Below are 23,355 nucleotides of genomic sequence, written 5' to 3' on the forward strand. Positions count from 1 at the left end.
CTGGACGGCGCCAACGCCATGGCGGCAAGGCGCGCTACTGCGCTTGCGCGGGTGCCTCCCTTCCAGGGAGGCCCTTTAGCCCCGCCCCCTTTAGCCCGGCCCCTTTCGCTGGGGTTTTTTTTGGTGGGGGGGTCTCGGCTCTAACTGTGGCTGTGTCCCCTCCGTCTCGTGTACTTTCCCCGGGGACTTTCCCCTCGTTGTCGGAGGGAAGGGAGAGCGCGTGGGGCCGCTCGCCTGGGGTGAGTGAATCTAAAACCGACTAAGAAAGAAAAAGTCTGGGAACCTCCGGATTCTTCCTCCAAAGTATCTGAGAAATACGTCATCTCCTTTATCTGTCTTTCCTTTGTTAGGGCCTTTATTGCAGAGTTAGAGTAAGCAGAAGCCTTGGTCCTGATACGTTGTCGTCACTGGTCCGTAAATGACTTTTGTCGCCCTCCGTCAATATATGCCTATATGCGCGCACTCACACGCACAGCCAAACTCACCTCATCTCATTCCCCATCTCCCAGAGAAATCACCACCCTCCTTTGTAGTTTCTTTTCATATCTATATCTTTATTCCATACGTATGCGGCCAAAACCAGTTTGGATGATTCTTGAATTTCATAAGATTTGTATCTTTCTCTATGCAGTATTCTGGAACTTGTTTTCACTCAACATTTTGAGGTTCATCCAAGCTGTTGCCTGTAGGTGTTTCTTTCACCGCTGCACAGTATTCCACCCATTTTCCTGTTGAGGGGCATGACTCCTGGTGCAGGGTGCCAAAGTTTCTCTTGAATGGATTCTCCCTCCCTGTCACACTGCCATTGCCTAATTTCAGGTGCCCATCATCTCCTGTTAGAACCATGGCAAGAGATGCCTAACTTATCCTTCCGACTTCACCAGCCCAGTGTCCTCTCCGTACTACTGCCAAAGCCTTCTATGTAGAAGTCATTTTGGCTCTCCGTTGTCTGTTGGAGAAAGTCAAACAGGAGTACTACTGGGCTTCTGGGCACCCTGATCTCTGTCTTTCTACTGCTCACCTCCCCACCCTGCTTTCACTTTATGATTTAGCAACGTGAAACCTTTACTGATTCCTATAAATACCAAATTACTGCGTAACTCAGTTTATTGTATATGCTGCTCCCTCTTCTGGAATGCCTTCTCCCTACTTCTAATGAACTCCTCCTCCCTTCGAAAGTAAATTCTGTCCTGAATGCAGCATTTCTCATTCCTATTCATTTCTTAATACTTTTGCTACATACGTGTGTGTCCCCAAGGAACAAGAAATATTGCTTTGCATGATTTAAAACTTTACATAAATGTTATTATACATACTGTTTATTCCCTCGCAACTTTTTTCACTTATTATATTTTGATATTGAGGTATGCTGAGATGTGAGGTTCTAATTCATTTACCTTCACAGCTTTAGAGCATTCTGTTGCATGAAAACACCATGAACTAGCCATTTGACAGACATTGAGCCTGTTGTTCATTTTTGCTTTTATAGACAGTGCTGTTCTAATGTACTTGTGCAGTCTCCCTGTGCATACATGTGAGAGTTTCTCTGGGGTTTATACTTATGAGATGCTGCTGCTTTTTAAATAGAGGCTTTGATAATACCCACTTCGAAGGGTATTATGAAAAACATACGAGGTAATGTTAATAAAACACAATTTCAGACATTCGTACATTTATGTTAGAAAACTTGCAAACGTATATGAAACAGTGGGTCACAAGGGCAATAGTCTGGTGCTAGAATGGTGAACAGAGGTATAATATGCGTGCTCCTGTAGCTCCAAGGTACCCAACCTATTGTAGGTGTCTGTATGTCTGCCATTTCTTTACCTCCACACCTCTGCTTGTGCTGATGTGTCCTTGGGGCTGAAATGGTCTCCTCCAGTTCTGGTTGTCTCACTCCCTTCTTATCTTTGTTGGCTACTTCTCTGAAGCCTTTCCTGACTCCTCAGGCTGCCCTGGATATCCTTTCCCCTCCCTTCCTGTATCTCTCTCACCATCTTTACATGCTCTTCCATAATCCTTTCTAAATGGTCAGTATCTTAAAGACAGGGGCTGCGTGTTACTCGTCTTTTATCCAGGCACTGAGCACAGTGCTGATAAATGTGCTGATAACTACACAGGAGTGGACTTAGGAATTCTTGGGAAGAAAGCAATTCGCAGCCAAGGATTTCTTGGAGCCAAAAGAAGAGAGATGGAAGCAAGCATGCTCTTTTGTTAGGAACACAGAGACCGGAGAATTTGAAGGGGTTTTTTGGAGGCTTTTTATTTTTTTTTTTTTAATTTTAGAGAGAGAGGGAGGGAGACAGTGGGGGAGAGGGGCAAAGGGAGAGGGATAGAGGGAGAGAGAGAATCTTAAGCAGGCTGCACACTCAGCATGGAGCCCAATGTGAGGCTCGATCCCATGACCCTGGAATCATGACCTGAGTCAAAATCAAGAGTCAGATGCTCCACCAACCAAGCCACCCAAGTGCCGCGAGGGTTTGAAGTTTTGCCAATGATGTAGTTATATAGGATATAATGGACTGTTAAGGAGGAGACCTGCCCCTGTCATTCTGGAATGTGAGAGCTAGATGTAGGCAAGAACTTTTTCTTTGAATCTGTCACTCCTAGGGATTATAAAATGAATGAATGAATCAGCCAGTGAATTCACTTGAAGGCAGTGAGCAGCCCCTTGCTTATTTAACATTGCCAGGCTTTAAACTGTTATTAGTTTAAAGCAGGCGTTGGCAAACATTGTCTGTAAAAGGCCAGATCGTAAGTATTTTCAGCTTTGTGGGCCATATGGTCTTTGTTGCAAGTATTCAACTCTGCTGTTACAGTGTGAAAGCAACCATAGAAAATATGTAAACAGAATAGTATAGCTGTTTTGTTTTTTTTTAAGTAGGCTCTGTGCTCAATGTGGAGCTCAAACTCACTACCCCGAGATCAAGAGTCCCATGGTCCACCAATTGAGCCAGCCAGGCGCCCCTAGAATAGCTGTTCTTTAATAAATTTTATTTATGGTCACTGAAACTTAACTTTCATATAATTTTCATGTATCACAACATATTCTTTTGACTTTCCCCCCCAACTATTAAGGAAGGTACAAACCATGCTTAGTTCACGGTTTCAAAAAAAACTTGTTGACCCCAGGTGGAAATGAACCTTACTTCCAGGTACAAAGGGGGTGAAATCCAGTGATAAAGGACTGTTCTTTTACTAAACAAATCTTGCAGTTCTCTTGATTTACCACTAGATGGTGGTCCCTTGTAGGTGTGTGGCCCAGCCAGTGAGTCTTTCCCATAGAAGGGAGGATTGAAGTTTTTCCAAGTATAGTAGATCAGCCACTGCTTTGTTAACGCAGGCATACGAACTGTCCCAGGCTTTCAAAAACCATTCTTCTGGGTTTCATTTATGTGTCCACCTTCACACTTATTTGTACAAATTCCTTCCATTGCAGCAGATCAAACTGAAGGGAACGCAATCGCTCTCAAGTCCTCTGAGATTATTTGCTCGAAGGCTCAGGAGGACAATAATTGAATACAGGTTATGGCTGAAGATTGGGGAGCTGCAACTTGGATCTGGGAACAGATGTTACCTGAGATACAGATTAATAAGTGGAGCTTATATTGAGACGATAGTTGAAGCCCAAGTGTTGATACTTAAAACTCCAAAAGCAGCCCCCATTCTTGGCCTCTTCATGTCACCTTTTTCTACCCTTAAGGTGCCCAACTGGGGACCCAACATAGCCCTGGCTTAGCATCTTCTGCAACAATTTTCTCACACCTTTCTTAGGGTATGGGAGTATTTGGTAGCCATAGTGACGTTCTTGGCATGTATGTGTGGCCTGAGGTGCAAGGGAAGTTCAGCCGAAATAGAGGTGCATAGAACCATTGTGATTATTCCTGTCATCCTCTTGTCTGAAATCTCCCAGCTTAGATCTCTCTTCCAGACTAGGAGTCCCCTGGCTTGAGCTGTCCCATTTGTCTCCCTTTCTCACCACCCTTCTTTATCCAGACACACGAAAGAAAGAGACTGGATGGCTATTAAAATTGTTAACAATGGGAAAAGTTTGCATCTTCCTGGAGCAGAAAAGGGCTTGACAGAAATATGACTTTGAAGGTCCTTGAAGCTCAAGTCTGTGACCCTAGCCACCACACCACACTGTCACATGGTTATGTCCACTCTGCCCCCTAGTTGGATCTTTCAGCAAACATGGAATAAATCTGTTTCTTCCACACCTCGATATACGATGTTGAAGAGAGCTCTTAGGTTCTTCCTGAGTCTTTTCAGCTGAGCATCTCCAGTAGAGCAGTAAGATATCCTTCCAAAACTCTAGATGGATTTTTCCTGGTCAGGAAGACCAGCAGTTCTCATGAAGGCCGTTCCACTACTTAGGGGCCATTTTAGAAATGTCACGGGGCGACTCCTGGTTGTGCAGTGGTGCTGGCATGTTGTGCGCAGGACCAGGGTCACAAAGAAGGTTTTGGGTCCCAGTGGAAAACAAAACGGGAGGGGGGCAGATGGGAAAAAACTATTATAGAGGATTTATGTTGATAAGCAGTATAGCAGGGACATGTACCAGGACATGTCCTTGTCACCAGCCTAATAACGGGAGCCAACATCCCCTGTCTCATTGATCCTGGCCACAGATGCAGGATAGCTTGGGAAGAAAGGAATAGTCATACATTGAAGATTCTTTGCCTGTCCTACACAGCCTCAAACATACAGATGTACATTTTAGGTATATGAAACTTTGTTTATAATTATCAGAGTCTGGAATTCTGTTTTATATATAATCACAGAATCATTTTTAATATATCCTAAATTTTCCAAGGCAACCTCTTGTTAACTGAAGGATTATGCTTTCTTTCATTCAGAACTTGACTAAGTAAGAGTCATTCACCATTTCAGAAAATCACATCACAGACAACCATGCCCTGTGTGATATTTGTGTCCCCAGAATCAATCTACATTTTCGGCTCTTGCTCTCACAGCGATTCTACTGGAAGGTACAAACATATGACCGCTGTATCATGTTTTCTACTGTAGTTGTGCCCAAGCATATGCATAGTGAGTTCATTGACATATTTAATTTAGCATGATTATATATTATTTTATTATAGGCTAACTTTCACTTTATCTCTCCCTTATTAGGTTAGGTAAATGTTTTAGTCCGTACAGGCTACAATAACAAAATACCACAGACTGGGTAGCCTATAAACAATAGAAATTTATGCCTTACAGTTTTGGAAGCTGGAAGTTAGAGATCAGGGCATCAGCATGGTTGGGTGAGGATTCTCTTCTAGATCGTTCACAGTCTTCATACAACAGAAAGACCTAGGGACCTCTCTGGAGCCTCTTCTTCACGAAGGCTCCACATTCATAATTTTTAAGCACCTCCTAAGGGCCATACCTACTAATACCATTCATTACCTTAGAGGGTGAGGACTTCCATATTTTGAAATTTGGGCTGGGGGCTGAGGAGAGTGAGATACACAAACATTCAGACTACAAGATATAGTAATTTATATTTTTTAGGTATAAGAGCTGGTAAATTATGTATGCCATTTCATTTCAGAGTAGCAAAAGGGATGTTATAAAATATTTACTAGAATGAAAAACTATAATATTTTATATATTTGTTTCCTGGTTTTGCCATAACAAATTACTTAGTGATTTAACATAAATTTACTATCTTACCGTTTGGTGGTCAAAAGCCAGAAATTGGGTTCACTGGGCTTAAATCAAGATGTCACCATGGCTGTTTTCCCTCTGGGGGCCCAAGGGGGTGAAGCTGCTCCCTTGCCTTTTCCAGTTTCTAGAGACCACCTGCATTTCTTGTCTCATGACCCATCCCTCCATCTTCAAAGCCAGCAATATAGTATCTTCAAATGTCTCTCTGACTCTGACCCTCTGCCATCATCTTACAAGGATTCTTGTGATTCCATTGGGCCCTACTGGACAATCCAGGATAATCTCCCTCTCTCAAGATCCTTAACTTAATCACACTTGCAAAGTTTCTTTTGTCGTGTAAGGTAGCATATTCCCAGGTCTGGGGAGCAGGGCCTGGGCATCTTTGTGGGGGGTGGGCCTTTATTCTATTGACCACACTTTATTTTTTTTCATTTTTCAAGGTTTTTTAAAAATGCTTATTTATTTATTTTGAGAGAGAGAGAGAGAGAAAAAGAGAGAGAGAGAGAGAGAGAGAGAGAGAGAGAGAGAGAGAATCCCAAGCAGGCTCCATGCTCAGCATGGAGCCCCACGCAGGGCTTGAACTCATGACCTGAGTTGAAGTCAAGAGTCAGATGCTTAACTGACTGAGCCACCCAGGTGCCCCCTATTGACCACACTTTAATATAATGCTTGTTCTGATAAGGTCAAGACCCACAGATATAACTAAAGCATTGGGCTTGATGTTCCCTCTCTTTCTGTCTTGGAGCAGCAAGATTTCTTTCTTGACCTTGGCTTGGGCTGAACCTATTCCAGGGGTATAGTGTTTAGAGAACAGTCTACTCCCTTCCTGAGGGGAGCTCCAAGTTGCCAGGCAATGGGAGTCCAACCTGGATTGAAGAGCTCTTTTTCAATCTTTTTTTTTTTTTTTTTTTAACCATTGGGAGCATGTGATGTTTACTCTTTGGGGCATCCAGCCTTGTTTTATTTATTTATTATTTAAAAAAATTATTTTTATTTTATTTCTTTTTATTGAAGTATCATTGACATACAATGTTAGTATTAGTTTCAGGCATACAACATAGTGATTTGACAACTCTGTAGGTTACACTGTGCTCACAAGTGTCACTACTGTCTGTCACCATACAAGGCTATTACAGACCATTACTATATTCCCTATGCTGTACCTTTCATCCCTGTGACTCATTCATTCCATACTGGAAGACTGTGTCTCCCTCTCCCCTTTTGCCCATGCCCCCACCCCTCTTTCCTCTGGCAGCCACTAGTTTGTATTTGTGAGTTTGTTTCCACTTTGTTGGTTTTGTTTTTTAGATTCCACATATAGGTGAAATCACGTGGTATTTGTCTTTTCAACCTTGGGAAGAGCTGTCTGGCAATCAAGAAGAGTGGCATTTAGAGGCACCTGGCTGGCTCAGTCTGTAGAGTTTGTGACTCTTGATCTAGGGGTTGTGAGTTCGAGCCCTACGTTGGGTGTAGAGTTTACTTTAAAAAAAAAAAAAAGAGTGGCATTTAGGTCAATGGACACTTTAGAATTTTCCCTCCAATGTCCTTATTCCTGGGAAAGAAGAAAGAGCATGTTGGTGTTCTCCTGGCAACAGACACAGTTTAAGGGAGATTTGATAAAAAGGCAGAAATGAGGGTTTTCATTTTCAAGGCCTCTCTCCTCTCCTAGCCTGCGTCCAGCACCCCTGTATCATCAGGGGGCTCCCAGACCTCTGAGCCCTGCGTGGGGGTGCTGTGGGAGTCCCAGGTAATACTGGAGAAGAGGGATGTCACTTGGAGCCTAAATAGTACTGTTCTGTATGTGCGAAGGGGGTCAGTTGGGCATCTGCTGTATTCTGCAAGCAATCCACCTATGGGGGAGGGGAGAGGGGGACAAGGGGCCCATCTCGCTTGAGAAAGTATGAGCCTGACAGCTGAAGGTTCCCAGAGCAGCAAGCATCACCTCTTCTCTTGGACCATTTCAGCTGTCTGCTTGGAATTGACAGAGGCATCTGGCTGCTAAAAATACCCCACTGACCAAGTGTTCCCTATTCCAACTGAAGCTGAGCACAACCGCCATCCAGGACTGAGCTGCTTCTTGCAAAGGAATTTTGCAAAAATTTTCAGGTCCAATTCGAGAGGTGCACCAGCCCGTGGTCATTTCTGCTTTGCCAGCTTTGCTGGTGATGAATGTGACCCTTCTCGGATCACCGTTCTCTTGCCTGCCCCATTCCCACCTCCAGGAAGCGTGGCAGAGGGGGAGGTGAGGGCCCCATAGCTGAGAGGGGGTAGGGAAGGGGAGGTGCTTGTCCATTTATAGGCTTGCTCTTTGGGATGCTGAAGGTGCTGAAATAGCAATGACAGGGGACTTGGCTCCGTGTTAAATATCTGCCGAGCTGCCTGAAAGACTCTGAAATGACAATAGGGAGAATGGAGAACGTGGAGGTCTTCACTTCTGAGGGCAAAGGCAGGGGTCTGAAGGCCACTAAGGAGTTCTGGGCTGCGGATGTCATCTTCGCCGAGCGGGCTTATTCCGCAGTGGTTTTTGACAGGTATGAAATGTGGGGTGTTGCCTTCTTTTCTCTGTTGGTTTGGCTGGTGCCAAACTCTAAAACACTTTGCTCTCAAAATCTTCAGGGAAAGGGATAGAAGCCATTTGATCATTTTTAACAAAACGGCACTTCTGACAGCTGTTTTCTGGAATAACTTTTTCTGCAAAGAGTCATCACTAATGTGATTTGCTCTGGTCCCTAGGAGGGTTGTAAAGGTGAGCCAGGGCGCTGGGGTACTTTCTCACAATACCATTGAACTTGGCTGAGTGGGTGTGCTGGAGCCCACTGGAGAGGTGGGTGTGGTACTATAGGAAACATCTTTCTTTCTTTCTTTCTTTCTTTCTTTCTTTCTTTTGTCCGTTCTTTTTTTTTTTTTTTAAGTTTATTTATTTACTTAGAAGGGGAGAGGCAGAGAGAGAGGGAGAGAAAGGATCCCAAGCAGTCTCCATACTACCAGCACAGAGCCTGACACAGGGTTCGAACACGTGACCTGTGAGATAGACCAGAGCTGAAACCAAGAGTCAGATGCTCTACCGACTGAGCCACCCAGGCGCCCCATAGGAAACATTTTCTTACAAAAGGCTCCATGTTTTTAGCTTCTTGAGTATAATAAATATATCACAGCGTAAAGTAATTGCTGAGACTTTTAAAAAGTAATTGTAAACATTACAACCCATTTACATTTGGAACATTAGAATATCACCGTGAAGCCGAAATCCCTTTTTACCGTTCCTACTCCCAATCCCAATCTCCTGTCTTTCCTCAGAGGTAATACTTGTTATGATTTTAATGTGCTTCCTTCTAGAATGTTCTTGTACCAGTACATACACATATCTTCATTTATCAAGAATGTAGCACTGTAGTTTGTCTTTTTCTTTTTTTTTAATAGAAGCGGTATCATACTTCAGATGTCATTCTAGAACTTGCTGTCTTCACTGAACATGTTTTTGATATCTACCCTCATGGGAACTATAAGTCTATAGATAATTCTTTTAAATCCTCAAAGATCTGTTTCTTTTACCCCCACGTAGATCTATCCGTGTTGATCCATATGCTATGTGGATCGCCAATTACAACTGCTGTGGATATTCTACCCAATAAATATATGAAAACTTATTTATCCACTGCCCTAATGAGAGACCTTCAGTGGTTTCTAGCTTTTCACAAAAACAAACATTTCTGCAAATAAAATCCTAGACCATGTCCACTTGCACACGGGTGATTATTCTCAAGGATATATAGCTAGAAGGGGAATTGTTCCAGAGTGTGCTGTTTCTATTTTAATAGGCCCTCCAAAGTGGCTCTGTTAAATTTACATTCCCATTTCCCCACAACCATGTCTATACTTGACCAAACTTTTAAATTAGTATTAAATCTTTATTTCAAAACAAAACAAAACAAAACCTGCCTAGTGATTAAACTATGACAATGTTCCCTCCACCTAAAGCTGGGTGACCTGCCTGACATTGATGTGATCTGAATCAAGATGGCCTCTGATATGTAGGCTTTGTGGTTGGCTCGCTGTATAGACCATCCTGGGAACGGGCACTGCTTTTCAGAGATAATTCGATTAGCGTTCAGATCTTCGTTTCTCCCTGCCTACCAGGACCTGCAGGGAGAGGGCAGTGAATGGAGTATGTGGCTGACTGCCACCTGCGGAATGTGAGGGGGCTGAGGAGACAGTTATACCTCTTCAACAGGAGTCTGTCTGGCTTTATTAATTTACTTGTATGTGTGTCGTGCATGGAGGTGAGTGTGGTAAAGGAGTCAGTCGGGTTCAGAATAAAGACAAAAAAGTTAGAAAACAGAAACTCGGAACACTCGTCTTGATGCCGCCGCTGAGTTGCCAACACTGCCTTGTATAGAATACCTCCATTGGTGCCTCTAGTTCCCTAAAAGCTAATATAGCCAATTAGTGTCCCTTTTAAGAGTGGAGTTGAGTGGGTTTTCCTTCCATTATAAAAAGAAAACTAAGGAAGAAAAAAAATCTTTAGTATCTTCACACAAAGATACTAACTCTAAACACTCTCGTCTGTTTCCTTACCATTTATTTTAAAAGGTAGGTTTCATTTGCACTGCACAGCTGGGACCTTATTACAGAAACTATGATGTTTTACGTTTCATAGTTTAAGTACTTCTGGGTGACTGTACTCTCTTCATAAACATAGTATTTAATGGCTGCGTGTTCTCCTACAACTTTTTTTTCTGACTGATGTTTACATGGTTTTCTTGGTATAAATAAGTCATCATTCATTAGAAGTAATCATTACAAAACAACTTTAGTGAACATTGCAGATAGAATGCTAGCAAAATGTTATGTTATTATTACAGTAATAAAAATTGGGATGATTGGGGTAAACGATCTTTAAGATGATTGAAAAAAAGTCTAAAAGAGATACTTTTAAAAAGTGATTTTTCCCAAGTATGTCACTGCAAACATGAAGGGGCTGCGCTTTGGGTATACCAAAGATAGCTTGGAAAGGCATGGGAGGAAAGCTTTGCCCATCCTGCCCTCCCATTGTGGCCTCCTGGGGAGACTCAGCCACTGTAGATGAGAAACCTGAGGGGGGAGGTAGGACTGAGAGTGACCCACAAAAGAGGCACATGTTAATCATTCTATAGGAGAGATACATCCTAATCCATGTTATTGCAAGCCAGGCTTCCTGCCCTACCCTCCAAACACAAATATGAGGAAAGATTTTATTTTTAGTTGAGCGCAACGTTTAAATGAAAATTCTTTCAAACAACATATGACTTGTATGTACCTATATATGTTATGAAGCATAACAAGAAATGAACACCCATAAAACCATCATCCTGTTTAGCTAGAGTATGTGATTCTATTGTATCTTCTGTATCTTCCCCTATCCTGTCCCCAACTTGTCCCAAAGGTAACTAGTAGCCTGAATTTTATGTTATTTATTCCGTTGCCTTTTGAGGAATAGTCTTACCACATGTGTACGTATTCTTAAACAATATATAATTTACTTTTTTAAAGTTCATTTATTTTGAGAGAGTGCAAGTACATGAGCAGGGGAGGGACAGAGAGAGGGGGAGAGAGAGAATCCCAAGCAGGCTCCATGCTGTTATGCAGAGTCCGACATGGGGCTCAAACCCACAGACTGTGAGATCATGACCTGAGCCAAAATCAAGAGTCAGATGCTTAACTGACCGAGCCAAATATTTTAGCATTTAAAAATTCTAAGGAATGTTTAATGACTGTGTAGTATTCCTTTTGACTGTTATATATCAGATTAGCAAGTGCCATCAAACTTGGATGTCAAAGTTGTTTCAGTTTTCCTAATAGATCTCTCTGTACATCTCTGATTATTTATTAAAGATAAACTCCTAGAAGTGTATATTTTGGATTGAAAAGACAGTTTTGAGTCTTTTACTATAGATTTCCAAATCACCCCCCACCCCCGAAAGAGGATTATACTAGTTTTTTCCACGAGGGTTATAGCATTTGCCTCCTTATCCAAGCACTGGCTAACACAGAAAACTAACTTTTACTTTTGTATTTTCCGACTTCACCTATAAAAACTTAGTACTATTTTGTTTTGAATTTTTTGATTAAGGAAGTGAGATTTTTTTTAAAAAAATCTGTTTATTGATCATTACATCCTTATTTTGTGATTTGTCTATTTTCTATTGATGCCCTCATTTTAAAACTTTATTTGTTTATTTGTTTTATTACTCCTCATTTGTTTTATTACTCCTTAATAAAACAAAGCTCATTTGTTTTATTACTCCTTAATGTTCAGAACTTCTAAATTGTTTGAATTCTTATGAATCATTTTGGTTTATTAGCCCTTCTGATTTTAACTCTTTTCTAGTCCTCAGTTACTTTTGACTTTCTTTATTTTTCATGTCTTTTATTTTAAAACCCATTCATTTTTCTATCATATGTGTATATATATTATATATATATGATATATATATTAAAATTATGCCTAAGATTTAAGTTTCTTTTTTTTTTAGTTTATTTTTATGCAGTTACTTATTGTCATTGAATTTGTTCACTTTCATTGAATTTTATTCACATTCATTTCATTGAATTTATTCACTTTTAGCTTATTTAGTTCATTTTCTGTCAAGGGGAATGAGAAGATAAATGGTTTTAGCCGTAAGACTGACTCAGGCCTTCAGTAAGATTCAATCCTTATCTTTTCGCTGTTTGGTCTTGAAAGGACCCTTCCAGTTCTCTGAAGTAGAACCTTCATCTTTTGCAAACTATAAAATCAGTTGGTTAGCCCAGTGGACCTACAGACTGAGGTCCGTGGGGCGCCATTTATCACACTGAGTACAATTCCATTGCCACCATCACCATCACCGTCTTCAAACAAAACCCACAAACAAATAGATTCATGGCCAATGTGGAATAGAATCAGATTTGACCAGGATAGGAATTTGAAGCATATTTTACAATAACATTGGAGGACTTCTTCTCCTAAAAGCCATCTACAAATAACAAACTGTCGTTTGCAAGACAGAGGGTTCTAAACTTTATTTTTGTACTTGACAGAAGGGTGAGAACCAAGCACCTTGAGCAGAAGTTATTTCTGGCCAAAATGGGATGTGTGGTGGGGAAAGTGCTAGTTAGAGCTCAAGACATTTAAGAATGAAGTAGGCCCTGGACACCTTTACCTTTAGAGGTTCCACCTCACAATATGTCAAAAGGTAGTTTTTGCTTACCACTTCTGAGTGGGTTTTTATAACTTTGCTATTACAATTGTTATTAATTTCCATTTTGCATTTTTTTTTGTTTTAAGAAAATTTGGGGACTATTCGAAGGTGTGATGAATTCCAAACCTTTTCCTGGGTCACCTGTAAGCTTTTAGGCCCTTGACACCGAACCTCTGTTGCCTAATGGGAGACCAGGGCTACCAGTGCTGTCTGGAGATGGGAAGCTATTTCCAAGGTTTTGTAGTTTCTGGTGGCAACCTGGCAGAGATGATGCCCTTGGGGAGTTGGGGAGTAGAGGGGAATTGGGTCATTTGACCCTGAAGATCTCTTCTAGCGTGAGATTCTATGGGTTTCATGATTTCTTCAGTACATGTGAAGGATTCCGGTGCAGCAACAGAGGGGTGCTGGACTAATATAAAATGGAGCTTGTTCTGGTTATTTTTTATTTTAGCATTAAACACAAGACATGGCATGAGAATGGTGCTGATGAGCAGTTCCGGGAGCCAAAAATGCTATTTGATGGTTCCTTTTTAACATTCCCAGACGTTATGAATTTAGAGTGCATCTAGGCTTTGGGTCCATGGATCCTTAGCTAAGGAGAGAACTATATTTGAAAGATCAAAGTTTATGTGGATGTGCATCTGTGCTTTTTATTTCTGGGGAGAAAGTGTATAGCTTTCATCACTTTCAAAATCACTTTCAACCCAAAAGAAGGTTGAGACCCATTGGATATATTCAGTCCTCTCTTATAGATCAGGAAGCTGAGGCTTAGTGAGGAGACAGGCAGGCCATCCCAGGTCATACATGGATGGACAAGCCATAGGGCAGGACTAAGATTCCTGAGATCTTGTCCATTTATCACTGCCCCCCACCCCAAGTGGGTCTGGCATCGCTGACTTAATTTCTTCTTTCCTTGTCAGTCCAGCTAATAATATTTGGTCTTAATAAAGGAAACGATACTCATCCATCAATTTCAGAACAATCAAAATCTGGTTCTGGGACCTGAGAATGGTTAGATTCAGAGACTCCTAGGTAAAAAACAGGAATATACATGTGATTACACAGGAGACTTCCTGCCTCCTTCCTATAAGGACCCTTGCAATTGCATTAGACCCACCGGGATGTTTCAGGATTATCTCCCCTTCTCAAGGTCTTTAACCTTAATTACATCTGTAAAGTCCCTTTTGCCATGTAGTGTAACATATTCACAGGTTCCAGGGATTAGGACCTTGACATTTTGGGGGGAGCTATTATTCAACCTACCACAACCAATAAGATGAATTTCCTATTAATCCAATTCATCGCAAAAAAAAAAAAATGTTAAGAAGGAGCAAGGATAGTGGATGTTTACAAAAATTTCTTTAAGTAAAAACTTGACTGGTTCCTAAGTGATTCTGTATAAGCAGTTGAAAGTGTCTAGGAGATTATGCACACATATGTAGGAGTAAACAATGATAAGAACATAAGAAAAAGTAGAGTACTTTAAGAGAAATTAATGCCAGCCAGGCTTTTTTTGAAAATTGGACCAGTTATGAGCTTCAGGTCCACTGGAGACAGCTGGGCTTTTAGCCAGTGTAATTCTATATGGGCTTGTGGGAACAGCAGGATTAGTGTGGCATACACAACCAACACACTGTGGCCTTTAATCTGATAACAGCTGGTGGGGGGGTGGGGGGGAGCAAATGATGCTATAAATGGAAATCATTTAATAGAAGGATTAGGGAAATTCCTGAACAGTTAGTTCAGAAATGAATGAATCACTGTTTATTGTTCAATTTACAGTGTTAAACATTTACACTCAATGTTGCGGATCACCATAGCAGATTTAAAACTATGTATTTTATTTTAAGTAAGCTCTGTACCCAACGTGGGGCTTGAACTCACAACCCTGAGCTCAAAAGTCACATGCTATACCAACTGAGCCAACCAGGTTCGCAATGTCTTTAGTTTGACACTTTTAGTTGCAGGTGCAAGACGTGGTGACATGTCACATGCCCCGTTACAGGTTGTATTGCTACATTTTATGAAACGCATTTAATCCTTGAATGCAGAAGTTTGCAAATAATTGCTTTTTAAATATAAATGAGATCAAATGCCAGGTTGTCCCCACAGTGATTTCCTCTTCAGTCACGTGCATCTGAAGATGTGTTTTAAGCATGGGAAATGAGGTGTGGTCACAGCTATAGTGTTGGAAATGCAGACAGGTCTGAGTTGGGAGTGTGAACTTCTTCGTGTGAGTTGTGGCAGAGGAAAGCTCGAGAATTGCTACTTGAATATAGAAGAGATGTTAAAAAATAGGCAATACCTAGATCTGACCTAAGGAAGCAGTATCACCTAACTTCTTTTTTTTTTTTAATTTTTTGTTAACGTTTATTTATTTTTGAGACAGAGAGAGACAGAGCATGAATGGGGGAGGGTCAGAGAGAGGGAGACACAGAATCTGAAACAGGCTCCAGGCTCTGAGCTGTCAGCACAGAGCCTGACGCGGGACTCGAACTCACGGACCGCGAGATCATGACCTGAGACGAAGTTGGCCGCTTAACCGACTAAGCCACCCAGGCGCCCCTTAACTTCTTAAGCTAAGGTCTGTATAGTGCAAACATGAATCCAGCGATGCCCCTCAGGGGTTGACATGGGCCATTTCAAAACAACATTAAGTAGATGCCATGGGGAAAAGAAAATGAGCCTTCCAACTCTGGGTGGGTGTCTCTTCTCTGCAGGAGCCTTCAGTGGTTCCCCCTTTGCCTGCAGAATAAGGACATACTACTGAGAGTAGCATTCCAGGTCCCCTCGCCTCTGGTCATTGTTCCAGCATCATTTCCCAGTGTGGTGCATCCTATGATCTTGTCAGATAGCTACTCCCGTCTCTCCTGTATGTACCTGTGCCCCTATATGGACGCCTTTGACTCAAGCCAGTGCCTCTCCACGGAAGAACTGATGGTCTCTGAGTACAAACTCAGCCCATCTTTAGAGGGTCAGAACAGTGCCTCCTCCCTTCACAGATGATTGCCTTCCCAGATTCCTCGCCTCCCCCACCTCAGTGGGAGTTAGGCTTCCCTTGAACCCTGCAGGAGTTACCTGCACTCCTAGATGGCATGCCTCACCTTGCTTTTATATGTGTTTATGCCCCAGCTCAGCCTAGGGACCGCTCAAAGGCAAGGTTTGTGTCTTGTTTATTTTTAAGGCCCTGTATTACCAAGTTCAACACACAGCACATAATGGATGCCCAATAAATACTTGTAAAAGGAAAGTAGAGTGGAAGGGACAAGGAAGGAAGGCGAGAGGAATTTAAAATATTGTAAAATCCTCTGGGTACTTGAGGAATGCGGGATGTTCTTTAGGACGTGCCCCCTTCCCCCTTGGTTTTTGAGGGGACAGCTCCTGGCAGGCTGAGAGTCTTTAAGCAGTACAGAAAGCGAGAGCTGTTGGTTCAGTCCTTTCTGGCTGTGTTTTTAGGCGGCTTGTCCACCTTGCAGGCGCCTTCTCTTGGCATTTATCTGTCCAGCAACTGGTTATTTCCATATAAGGAGTTGAGCAGCAGCTGCCCTTCTAGCCCTCTTGATTCTGACAGGTGACATGACCCAGGGCAGGGCTGCAGAGCAAGGAGTGAGTGGGGACCCGCTGGCCAGGGCAAAGAACTCTCAGGGCTGCAGACAGAGCCCAAAAGTGGGCTTTGGGGACTTCCTCTGTCCTCTGTGCTGGGCGCAGTGGCAGACATGAGGAACCCCTATAAGGATCCTCATATCCCCAGGAGGGTAGTAATCACTACTCCTAAGGGTTGTTGTGAAGGTTTAACAAAGGAGAATTGCTTACAACATCTCTTTGAAAATTGCAGGGACGGGGAGCCTGGGTGGCTCAGTCGGTTGAGCGTCCGACTTCAGCTCAGGTCACGATCTCGCCGTCCGTGAGTTCGAGCCCCGCGTCGGGCTCTGGGCTGATGGCTCAGAGCCTGGAGCCTGCTTCCGATTCTGTGTCTCCCTCTCTCTCTGCCCCTCCCCGTTCATGCTCTGTCTCTCTTTGTCTCAAAAATAAATAAAAACGTTAAAAAAAATTAAAAAAAAAAAAAGAAAATTGCAGGGGGTTGTGTAGGTGGGAGTTAACATCCTCTGTGGGCACTGGGGAAAGAGACTAGGAGGAAAAATGGGACTTCCTGAAGGCTGCCTGGCTAAGCCTGGCTAGAAGAAGCATCTTTCTCCTGCAACCCAAAAAGTGGTTTTAGGACTTCCTGTCTTCTGGATTCTCTCTCTCTCTCTCTCTCTCTCTCTCTCTCTCTCTCTCTCTCCCTCTCATTGGGGTTAGTAAGAATGAGGGGAGGTATTTCTGTCAGAGAATTACCTGCCCCTCCTATAGGGGTTCTCTTCTAGCCTGGAGGTCTTTCTCGCTGGTGGCTGCCTGAGAATTAGTGGATGCTGGAGGACAGCAGGAGCTCTGAGATCACCTGGCCCAACCTCCCCATGTGACAGATGGGCGGGTAGACCCGGCTGTCGTCTACTGAGCACTATCTTGTGCCAGGCTCAGAGCTGGCTAACTTTACATTTAATCTGATAGTGGTGGGATTTGGGAACTTCTTTGTACTCTTCTTCTTGCTTGAATTTTTAAAAATAGTAAGCATGTTTCACTAAAAAGTAATATTTGTCTAAAAGATATCAAGATCTAGGTGTTGTTATGGGGCGCCTGGGTGGCTCTGTCAGTTAAGCATCTGACTTTGGCTCAGGTCACGATCTCATGGTTCATGGATTGGAGCCCCGAGTAGGGCTCTGTGCTGACAGCTCAGAGTCTGGAACCTGCTTTGGATTCTGTTCTCCCTCTCTCTCTGCCCCTCCCCCATGCATGCTCTGTCGCTGTCTCTCAAAAATGAATAAATGTTAAAAAATTTTTTTAAAAAGGCATCAAAATCTAGGTATTATTATTCCCATTTTCACGTATGGAAATGAAGGCCCAGAGAGGTTAGGGTACTTGCTTGAGGTAGATACTGGAATCCGGAGTTGAATCCAGCTCTGACCGATTCCAGGTCTGACCTTCCGTAATACCCATCCCACCACTATTAAAGGAAATGGAGACCAGAGAGATGGGCTTTTCTTTTTTTTAATTAAGCTTCCCCTTTCTGCCTGCCTGACACTTCCTTGCACACCCCACCAGAAGGAGCAGGTTTTCTCTCATCTCTACATTCTTGCTACTCAAAGTTACAGCTCAGCATCACCTAGGAGCTTGTTAGAAATGCAGAATCCTGGGCCCCACTCCAGACCTACTGAATTGGAACCTGAATTTTGACAAGATCTCTAGTGATGTGTGTGCACACAGAAGTTCGAGAAACCCAGCTCTGCTTCAAACTTACCCCCCTCGTCTTTCCTGGTTCCAGCCTCATGGCTAAGCTTTACTGGCAGGTGAGGTAATGGAGAGAAAGGTCAGCCTCATCCTAAGGAGATCTAAGTTAGGAGATAACTCCCGATGCTTTTTCACTAGCCTTTAAAACTTGCCTCCAGGCCCTAGCAAAATTGTAGGATGGGTTATAAAACAGGTGGGTAAGCCTTTGGAAATAGTTTGCATAGTTGGGTGGCTAACATTTGGAACCCACTATGAGTTCACTGTAAGAAAAAGAATCATTCAAAATTGACCACATTTTCTTTTTATGAAAAGTAATTAAAAGTTTATTATAGAAAAGTGTAAAGACTCTGATGAGACAAGATGATGTGAAATGTTGAACTGATGAATTGAATTGATGGTAGCTGAATTGATTCAAGGACTGATAATTGATTGTATAGTGACTGGAGAGGTCTCTCTATCATCCAGTCTGGGGTGAAGTCTTTACACTGTTAGACTGCATTTGTGAGAAATGCAGAATCCTGGGCCCCACTCCAGACCTACTGAATTGGAACCTGAATTTTAACAAGATCTCTGGTGATGTGTGTACACACGGAAGTTTGAGAAACCCAGCTCTGCTTCAAACCTACCCTCATCGTCCTTCTAGTCTCCAGCCTTCTCCTTGTCAAAATGGTTGTTAGTGACTTGGGAGATGTGAGGGGTTTTCCACTAGAATTTCTTATGGACATATTATAGCTATAGTTCATGGCAGATTGATTATCCTATAATCAGGCTCCATTAAGAAGTGTGTTAGGTCAGTTTATGGGGGCCTGGATGCAGGCTCCAGGACAGATGTATTGTCCCTCTATGAGCCAGACTAAGAAAATTTGAGCCTCACAGGCAGCGTGGACGAAGGGAAGGGCAATGCCAGAGGTCCAACCATGGAGCAGACAGTAAGGGGGCATTGTCCACACAGAATTTAAAAACAATAACAGAACTGACTTTTAAAAACCTGACTAAAAGATTCTGTTTTTATTATCACCATGCACCAGTCATTCTAAACAATGTCAGGGATAAAAATACTCTTCCTTGGGAAAAAGGAAAAACTGTGTTTATCTAAGTTCTAAACAATTGCCGTGGCATAAACTTCGAACTGGCACATTTTAAAATCACATAACCCTTAATAAACATTGTATTCTGCCTGGGAGCTAATCCAGGAGACTCTCAGTTGGCCCCTAACACATGTTCCCAAACACTACATGTTTGTTGCAAGAACAATTTCTTAAGGTTCACAATTGCTTGAGCTATGGAGGCCACAGCTCATGTCTCCAACCCCTATGCTATTTATCTCTTCCTGAAGTTTAAGTGTATTAGAAATAAGCAGACCCCAGGGGTGCCTAGATGGCTCAGTTGGTTAAGCGTCTGACTTCAGCTCAGGTTATAATCTCATGGCTCATAGGTTCAAGCCCTACATCAGGCTCTGCGCTGACAGCTCAGAGCCGGGAGCCTGCTTTGGATTCTGTGTGTCTGCCCCCCGCCCCCACTTATGCTCTGTCTCTCTCTCTCTCTCTCTCTAAAATATAAATATTAATTTTTTTTTAATTTTAAAAAAGAAATAAGTGGAGCTCATAAAGATAAAGCAGAAGAACTTTTGTCATTCTAGGTGACCACCTGGAGTTTGTGGTCCTTTTTAAAATGTGAAACAGTGAAGGGGCGCCTGGGTGGCGCAGTCGGTTAAGCGTCCGACTTCAGCCAGGTCACGATCTCGCGGTCCATGAGTTCGAGCCCCGCGTCAGGCTCTGGGCTGATGGCTCAGAGCCTGGAGCCTGTTTCCGCTTCTGTGTCTCCCTCTCTCTCTGCCCCTCCCCCGTTCATGCTCTGTCTCTCTCTGTCCCAAAAATAAATAAACGTTGAAAAAAAAAATTAAAAAAAAAATGTGAAACAGTGAAATGGTGCGAGAACTGCAATGCATAATATTTGGTAGGTGTAAATTCCAGTTTCAACACGAAAGATGTATACGAATGTGAATATATGTGTACAGATAAAAATATGAGGATATAATGCTTGAATGTTCTAAAAATATCAGTTTGGGTATAAAATGTTAGCGCAGTTCAGTGCGGGTTTGTTCCCTGATGGACATCCCTAGGGCAGATAGGCATGGAGTTCCAAGTGACAAGTCACAAATGGCAGCCTGCATGATCACACTTGCTTCTAACTCTCCCCTCTCCAGACCATTTCCCTTTCTTTCCTGCCTTGGGTTTGTATTCCTGGTCTGAGTCCTGATACCCCAGAGGCGAGAATCTGCTCCTCCTTCCCCATCCCAAACTAAGAGATGCTCTCAGACTTGGAGATGACTCATGGCTTAGCATACTGTTATAAGTGATGAAAAACTGAAAGCTCAAAATGATTTTGACCGTTTGGAATACCATAAAGGTGAAGACCCCACTTCAGGTTAAAAAATTCAATGTCATGAGGAAATTTGGGGGAATGTGGATAGGTTCACTGTCTTGGTCATGTTGATGGTTTCACAAGTATATGCACATGTCAGAGTCTACCAAATTAAAGATTTTGGATATGTATGTCAGTCATACTTCAAGCTATTTAAAAAAGGTAGCATCATATGGACAAATGGAGGGAAGCTCTGATTTGGCCGTGTGCCTTTGAGAAAACCTGGGACGTACCAGTGACTAGATTTTTAATTTTATCTCAAATAACTGAGTTTTTTGCAGGAAAGCATTTATAGCACCACACCTGGATACCATACTCTGTTCTTGGCCTGTAATTATAAAACTCTGTGACCCAGTATCCACCATTGAGTGGCCAGGAGACAGGATTTGGAGCCTCACTGGGATCCAAATTACTTGGGTTCTTCAGCAATTCAGTCTCTGCTCAAGAACTTCACATTTCTGCCAGAGAATGCCATCTTGACTTGAGGCAGATACGAGAAATTCATAGCTCCCCATTTCTAGGGGTTTGAAGATTCCACGAAATGGTCAGGGTCCTGCATGAGCCTATCTGCTCTGTTCTGCTGGAACGCTCATGACAAATGACCTTCTCAAGCAGGGAATACCCTCTGTGGTATAGCTACGATGGGCTGCAGATTCTGTGCAAATATAGCATATTCTAAATATGCTAGTGTAATTCTACTCTTCCTCTCCCATTGGGAAAGCTTAAGGGATTGCATGGGAGTGAGGAAGACATTATTAGGGGGATAACTTTGAACCTGCTCTAAACTTATAACCACTAACCTTCCATGCCCATGAGTATTTCATGATTAGTAACAAGTTATAAGCAACATACCTCACAGCAGATGGGGACACAGCAGTGTGTTGAGTTGGCCACCCAGTGGCTGAAAACTGGACTCCAGGAAGCCCAGGACCTAGCTTACAGCAATAGCCTGAGCAGTGCCCTCAGTTTGGCTCTCTACCTCTCTCCATTTCTTGATGCCCTCCTGGGGCCACAGGGCCTGACCTTTGGTCTCCTTGAGCCCAGCGCCCTAGCATTGGTCACTGAATCTTGCTTGATTGCCCTGTTGCACCCACTTTCCTTTGGCTACAGGGACCCACTGTGGGCGCATCAGAGACCGGAATAGGACTGTTGAAGGAGCTGGGAGCGAGAGGGCGAATGAAAGGGAGTCACAGCAGCGGTCTTCAGATTCTTGCATCACTGACCTACCTAGGCCTGTTCCACTGGACAAGGATCCAGAGAGCCGAATTCGATGATAGGAGTATGTTTCTCAGGAAGGCAAATTCAGGCTGAACTCAAGGAGGAAATCTGCAACAATTAGGACTGGCCAACAATGGATTAACTGTTCTTGGAAACAGTGTACTCTATTTCACTATGGGAACTTAAAATGTGCAAGGTCAAGGATGGACACAGGGATTTCTGTGTTTGTATGTTCTATTGAAGGTTCTTTCTTCAGGCCCCAGCCTTCTGTGATTCCAAAAGCTCCTATTTTCCTATACTTTTGAGATGCCTCTTTAGACCGTAAACTCCAGTCTGAGTTCACATACCCATTTTTTCCCAGGGAGCTCAGCGTTTCTGTGCATACTGCTGAGCTTGTTTTCATCATTTTTCTGCTTCAGTGGCCAGGGTTTCTTTTCTCCACATTGCAGAGATATTGAGATATTGCGCATCACGCCAGATTTCACTCACTCTTGGTATTAGGCTTCCATCATACTAGCCTGTGCTGTTTTCTGGCTGAAAGACAGCTCTAACCTGGGAGACACGAAGCTCTCTCTTGGGAACACTGGGGGGTGGGAAATACGGGGTAAGGAACCTCATCTGCCTATTCATCTCTCCCTCTCCCACTGAGTGGGCAGGCATGACCTTCCATGTCACTTCCACTCTCTCTCTCTCTCTCTGAGTCAGGAGAATACAGCGGGTAACCTCCGTGACATCAGTAACCTTGTAATTGTTACTCTTGCAAAACACACGGAACTGTGACATACATCAGAATGCGCAGACCCCATTTTGCAAAAAATACATCATGTTTCACGTCCCATCATATTGTAGGTAGTTATGAGTTTTATTCTTCAAGGGAAAGGGGCATTGCCTTTCAAGAACAAGAGGGTCATGTCACACAGAGTGCTATGGTACCAGTGACCTGTGGCTTTTGGCAAGGGAACCATGAGGAATTTCCACCTAGTCCTTTGGCCTGGAAGACTTCCTGGGCTCCTCAAGTGTCTGTTCCAGTGTGTTCCAGGAACACCCCATGGGGCCGCTATCATAGCTTTCTCATGCAGGTTATGTATTCCCAGTGCCTACCGCATATGGGTCTAAATCTACACTTGCAGAATTAAATTGAAAGGCTTATATGCAGCGTGCAGTAGTGTCCCCACGTTGGGGTCCAATGTCCAGTGCAGTCCCTGTTTGCTGTGCCACCCCCAATCACTTGTTTCTCCCTTCGTTCCCAGCCTTGTTAACTTTGTGTGCCATACCTGCTTCAAGAGGCAGGAGAAGCTTCATCGCTGTGGACAGTGCAAGTTCGCCCAGTATTGTGACCGCACCTGCCAGAAGGATGCTTGGCTGAACCACAAGAACGAGTGTTCGGCCATCAAGAGATATGGGAAGGTGCCCAATGAGAACATCAGGTCAGAGCTGGGCCCCGGGGCTAGTGTTTGGAATTCCCAAATGTCAGGTGGGGAAGGTGTTAGTGACA

At 43.1% G+C, this 23,355-nt stretch overlaps 1 protein-coding gene across 3 annotated transcripts in view; it reads left to right on the top strand.

The window, feature by feature from the left end:
* Window positions 1-119: 119 nt before the first annotated feature.
* SMYD1 (SET and MYND domain containing 1) overlaps window positions 120-23,355 on the top strand; it is a 50,759-nt gene continuing 27,523 nt past the window's right edge. For 2 of the 3 annotated variants that reach the window (XM_047853684.1, XM_047853685.1), the window contains exons 1-3: window positions 140-239; window positions 4,860-4,991; window positions 23,111-23,287. In XM_047853684.1, the coding sequence (XP_047709640.1) occupies window positions 4,915-4,991; window positions 23,111-23,287 (254 nt within the window). In that variant the 5' untranslated portion in view covers window positions 140-239; window positions 4,860-4,914. Of the gene's footprint in view, window positions 240-4,859; window positions 4,992-23,110; window positions 23,288-23,355 lie in introns of all 3 variants that reach the window. The other variant, XM_047853686.1, reaches the window with a different exon arrangement.

Source organism: Prionailurus viverrinus, chromosome A3, assembly GCF_022837055.1.
Source record: "Prionailurus viverrinus isolate Anna chromosome A3, UM_Priviv_1.0, whole genome shotgun sequence".
NCBI classification, from domain to species: domain Eukaryota; kingdom Metazoa; phylum Chordata; class Mammalia; order Carnivora; family Felidae; genus Prionailurus; species Prionailurus viverrinus.